Consider the following 6,187-nt stretch of genomic DNA (forward strand, 5'->3'; position numbering starts at 1 on the left):
GCCGAGAGCATCCTCGTAAATGTGTCATACGAGTACACATGTGAATGAACGCATTCGCGCGTATGCACTTACCAGCAGATTTCTGCGTACGCCGTTCTGTGTACTCGTTTTGTTTAAAAAAATATTTGTTCATCAATAAATCGTCGCATGCGATGTGTAGGTGACCGCTATACATTTTTGCAATAGATACATAATGTATTCATGCACTATGAACAATTATATCGCTTAATAATGAATAACTGCGGTATAAAAAGTAACAAAAGCATAATTTCTATTGCAAGTTTACGGAGTTATTAAATGAAAGAGATGCATTTCATTTGTAATGAAGCATTAAAAGGCTTAAAATCTTTCTAAAAAAACAAAAAAAAAAAAAACAAAAAAATATTACTCGATTCTATTTACAAAGTTCATAAATACTCCGAATAAGCTTGCAAGGACGAAACCGTGGGTTGTCGATCACGATCTTGATCTCATGACGCGTGCTCGATTGCAACGACGAGAAACGACATTACATTACATCGATGACAGCTTGTGGGCGGATGATCGCGCGTGAAATACCAGTGCAACTGGATTACATATGTACATCAATATATCAGAGAGTATCTAAAGTCAAATAAGATTTTAACGACCTGTCATGGGAAATGCGCGTTATACATTTTGATGAATGAATTATCGCAATCATAACGTAATATTTTTCCAATGCGGTTTTGCAAACATATCTCATGTACTAGCGATAAATTTCAATATTTTCACACACTTCATATATATATATATATACATATATATATAGTTCAATTATAGAGGTTTTAAGTAATTTTCGACTTTTTTCCATTATTTCATTTTTTCAAGATAAAACTCAATTGACCGTATCGAGATTATGTACTTGTCGTTATAAAATCAATCGTGCTAGAAATTATTGTGCGATTAAAACGGATTTAGTTGAAATTGTGAATCTCGATACTCTGACGCAGGAGACCATTTTCTTTTGCCAGGATACCGATAGGTCGTCGTCGTACGGTGCGACACGGCCAAGCACGGCGCGGTACGACCGGTACGCTACATTAACCCGATTCAGCGAGTAAATTAACTGCAATCAGAGGGACGTTCCCGTTAGCCATTCCGTTATTTCGCTATAGCCACCCGCCGGTTCTATGAGCTCGCGCAGGCCGCCCTATTCGACTTCGCGGACACGCCATTAACAGGATTCCGAGTCGAAGAGGGGGATGAACGTCTAACATCGTTTTTGTTGTACACGAAATGACCACCGGCAATGGATCTTATGTTCCGGATGGAAAACAAACTTGGTCGATGAGAAAAAAAAGTAGCTATCGGAAATCGTCGATTTTTGTGTTTGAAACTAATTAAATGGCTTCATGACATAAGTATGTAGTTGTACTTCATGGCAGCTTAACGTTGTTGAGAGAATTTCGAATTGTTTTCAATCGTTTCAAGATCCTGTAAGGTGCGTTTTTGGTTTATAACGACATTATTAAAATTTTATTACAATTTATTATTATAAATTTTGTTATAATTGGCAATTTCTCTGGGAAATTGCGCTTCTAGTATAGAATTTGTCAGCTCATCGGAATGAATAGTAAGACATAGCGATAAGATAAATATCCATTTGCGCTAAATCGCGGAGCGAAGCATTTTCGGAGCATTTCAAGGAAGCGGCACACGCGAGAAAATACGTCGTACGTGGCATCAATTCCCATCGATCTCCCGTCGTTCCGGTCCGACAGACCGTTCTTAGGTCCGACAGACAAATTTTTCGTTTTGCCTGCCTGCCTGCCTGCCGTCATTCTACCCTTGTTCGATGACGGTCCGCTCCGTCGACGAATTCAAAGTTAATCTCGGGCACGAGACCGTTTTTCGGCGAACGAGAGGGGTGAGTTGGCAGCGCCCCCGGGCGACCTGTCATCGTGAACCCCCTGGGAGCGCCAGGCTCACCCTGATCTCTCTGTTACGATAGAACCTTGGGAATCGGGGCCTTGGGCATTACGATAAGGCTCGGTCATTTATAATCCGCTGGCGTAAGTAGCCTTCTCTGCTCTCCTTTCTGGCTGATTGCGAAAGAAGAGAAAGAATAAAGGGAACCTCGAACTTCCGGCCGCTCAGGCTCTGGGAGATTGATTCGCTGGAATATCACGTGAAAATTCCAACAAAATTGCATTTTATTCCATAATCACCTCCAAACTTATGTCATAATGGAATAGTAACGGTCGCTCGCAAGTCGTATTATCGCAACTTCTTAATCATTAATATTAGAATGCTAGATAAAAATTGGCGCGATTATGACATCTTCAATTTTTCGGAGTCTATCGAAGTATATGAAATATCAAGATATATTAAAAACTATAATACGTTTTTGCGTAATAACAGTAGTATAAATAAAAATATGCAGGTCTCCTTATATACGCGATGTACGTTATCTATAATAACGAATGACTCGAATTACATTTTGATAATATGAAAATATGATATTCAGAGCTTCTGAAAAGCACAACCAACACCGTCTTAATATCTCTCATTACTGTCCCGCTTTTTGAGTCCCCAGTGACTGTGCAATTAAAAAGCTAAGATTGATAAATGACGGAGAATTAATGCACACGGATGGAGAGGAGGGCGAAATGGGGTGGAGAAGGAACAGGGGTACGTGGTTGAGCTGAGTACGAAGCGTGTGTACGGGTGCTTCTCCGGGTCGAAGGGGGCCGGGTGATTGCGGGTGGCTTAATGGTGTTTGTATGCATGGGAACCAGCCCTAGGGTCGAGGTAGTTATCGCCCACCAGGGTATGAACCGAAAATCGGAGCGCAGTTTAAACACGTCGGGAATTTTGCTTCGACGTGTGAGGCGAGCTATCTCACAATTTAATCGTCAAATTGATTTCTTCCCGTTTACTAGATTTTACAACAGTCAAGACAATTAATCTGGTGTATGTAATTTTTTATTATCGATGTAATAGCTTCATTATGATCTACAGAAATATACGTGAGAATACATTTGGCTCTCAGTCAACAAATAGACACGAAGTATCGTAAATTGCCATAAATTCGTATTAATTACGGAGACGGCGCGTGATGACCTTTGCTCTCTTCTTACTGTTGCAGGTGACGCGAGTAACGCGAGTATCGGTAGCGGTGAGGGTACGGGCGAGGAAGATGATGATTCCTCAGGGAAGAAAAACCAAAAGAAACGAGGTATCTTTCCTAAAGTTGCGACGAACATCCTCAGGGCGTGGCTTTTTCAACATCTTACGGTAAGTACCTTTTCTTTTTCTAATATAGTTGATCACGATGTTTTCTGTTTTCGAAAGATATTAAGCGACGTATTGTTGCCATCGCAAAAACGGAGTACTATTCATTGATTTTATTCGCGAACGTATCTTTTTTGTTATTTAAGTACGAGGAAATATTACCACATATCGGTACCACATACTTGTTTGTAGCTACTAACATTCTCGAAACGATTCTTGAAGTTGCACTTTGTCCCAAGGCAAATACTTTCTGTACACTTATTGCATCCAAAAATTGCTTTTATTATCAATAGCGACTTACAGACATCTTATATAACTATTCAGCGATGACTAGTGTAGAACTTTTACTTTACTCTCACCGTTGAAACGTACACAGTGTTGCTTATTCTTTTGATACGTTTACTTGTCACCTTATGAATCGCGTTTGATTCTAATCGAATTTCTTGAGCACCAAAATTTCGAGAAAGTTTTATTTCTTGATATTTTACGCCATAGTCAAAATATGCGAGTAATTAAAAAATATATATATATACTATATTGGAGGAGGAAAGGAATAAATAAAAAAATAGTGAGTAGAAAAAGAAATGACCGGAGACTAATCTCGTAATGCTGAGATAAGGAACGATCCGTAGCACGAATGTGGTAGTGGTGGCTTTCGATTCTACTGGGGCCCGAGTATCTAATGATTCACGGGTAATCTGAGCCGCAAAAAGCGCAACGCGATTAAGGGGGAGAACACCAACCGAACCTCGGCATCGGCTGCAACTGCCGCAATTGCGTAACGTTGCACGGCTATTCCAAGAGCAATACATTGTTCCTCACTGCACAAGTTTCTCTCTCTCTCTCTCTCTCTCTCTCTCTCTCTCTCTCTCTCGCTCGCTCGCTCCCTCCCTCGCTCGCTTGCTCGCGCGTGTATTCCGGACACCCCATAGATTTCGGGTGTGATCAGGTTACCTTGCGAGAGCGGTAATCATATTGCAGCTCGGTTAATGCCATTACCGCATTGGGGGAGGTTGGCAGCTACCCTCGAAATCACCCTGCAGCCACCTACCCTCCTCCCTCCCCCCCCCTCTCCGTCCTCACTCCCCGTTTCCCTGTACTGTATCGCGGCTTCGGCAACCCCCCTAACAACATGTATTGGATATGACGTCGGGGATAGTGGGTTCATGGTTTAATGCATATACGCTGTTTGTAGGATGACGATACCGCACTCGCTCGTAGAAAGACGAACCCGCGGTCGACGCTCCTCTTGCTCCTTGGTTAATCGCGTCGTCGAGAGCTCTCTCGCGAATGTTAACGACCTCATACACAGGCGCCCAAGTTAAAAGGATTTTAATGTAAACCGACGATGCATCGGGACTCGATGTGCCATCCCTCGGCGACTGAGTTTCGATGTCTGTCGATTCATTCGAAGTTTGTTTCGATGTATGTCGGCAGCGCGGAGAATTTTAGCCGATGTATGCGCTAATTCCTGACGTGTTTCGCATTTTAAATATTGTACTTATACATGTCCATCAATACAATTGCATTCTTTGTTTTAACTTTTATTACTTCTTTTTGTACGTATATAAATGTACGATTTAAATTATTATTATATTTATACAAAAGTAGCATTTCGGCAGTAAAAGTAGCAACGGCAGTGCCGTCGAAACTTTAATTACGCGATTGATTGAAATTCGCGGAATAAAATAGTAAATGTAACAAAATAGAAATTCCTGTTCCCCCCCCCCCCGTTCACACATTTATTGGGCTCTTGTAAAAAGGTAGAAATACGTTTTGTTATAAATGATGAAAAAACACCGTGTCTAAGACATATGAAATTCGTCCGTGAGCGATTATACGGTGCCATCCGACAGAAATTATGGAGGTTTTTCGCGATAGTCTCGAGAAGCGCCGCATTCGTCTCGGCGTTATTGCGAGCGATTAAGCGACTATATTGCATCCCGGAATTCATTCGGGAGGGAGGGGGGGGTGCACTGGATACATATTACATCTTAAAAGAGTAACTGGCACGAACACGAACCCGTGTATTTACTCGAGTGCCAAGGTCTTTAAGCGCCCCCTCCCCCCTTCCGACATTTCATCTTTTTCCGCCAAACGAATTATGATCTCGCGATTTCCCTGTTTAATGTTCTAATTTCCTGTGCTTTTTTTCCGCGTCAGCGCGACGGTGCGCTTATCATAACAATCTCGAGAGGTTGATGGCCCATCGTAATTTTGGCACGAATTTAAGTACATGTATCATCGCGATATCGACCGTATCTAAACTAACACAATTCGATAACCGGAAAATTATGATATACGCTACGCGAAGTTTCTCAACGATGTTTGCGAGAGTTGAAGCAAGTCGGAGGTATCCGCCATAAATCCATTGTGTCCAACGCGAATATGCCGATCGTCGCTCATTCCGTTTTCATCGTATAGAAGCGTCGGGAATTCTAGATCGTGTTTAGCCTTCGGCTGCCATCATTTAACCTAGCTGGTTAAACATTCGAAATCGCGACATCTCGCGCCAAGGAATTTGTTGTGGCGCGCCAATGGTCTATCCCGTTTCGTAGCAGCTAGTCTCTGCATTGACGTGGTAGATGGGAAGCAGCCGAGCGCACCGCGCTTGAATAGACATAGTTTATGTATACACATAGTTTAGATAGATGGAGAAGGACCGACGCGACGGAGGGAAATAAGTTCAATGGAAAAGCGAATACCGAGCCAGCTCGGCGAGTATCGCGTTAAAACGTAATAAGTGTATATAATGGTAAGGTGTGGCAAGGAAACGATGAAGACGGATAAATATCAAAATAAAACTGTGAAGGAGATTGGATGTATTAAAAGAAGACGTAGGAAATTACATGTAATAACGATTGGCTGTATAATATTTCGATACTACGATTATACAAAAAGGTATGACTGTTGCAAACACAGAATGGCTATC

The 6,187-nt window shown here is 41.8% G+C and overlaps 1 protein-coding gene across 4 annotated transcripts in view; it reads left to right on the forward strand.

Annotated features, from left to right (window-relative positions):
• Positions 1-6,187, forward strand: part of LOC108750706 (homeobox protein homothorax) — a 386,843-nt gene that overhangs the window by 231,392 nt on the left and 149,264 nt on the right. For all 4 annotated transcript variants that reach the window (XM_018490374.1, XM_018490376.1, XM_018490373.1 and 1 more), the window contains one exon: positions 3,110-3,258. In XM_018490374.1, the coding sequence (XP_018345876.1) occupies positions 3,110-3,258 (149 nt within the window). The remainder of the gene's footprint in view (positions 1-3,109; positions 3,259-6,187) is intronic.

This window comes from Trachymyrmex septentrionalis, unplaced genomic scaffold (genome assembly GCF_001594115.1).
Source record: "Trachymyrmex septentrionalis isolate Tsep2-gDNA-1 unplaced genomic scaffold, Tsep1.0 scaffold37, whole genome shotgun sequence".
Classification (NCBI taxonomy): domain Eukaryota; kingdom Metazoa; phylum Arthropoda; class Insecta; order Hymenoptera; family Formicidae; genus Trachymyrmex; species Trachymyrmex septentrionalis.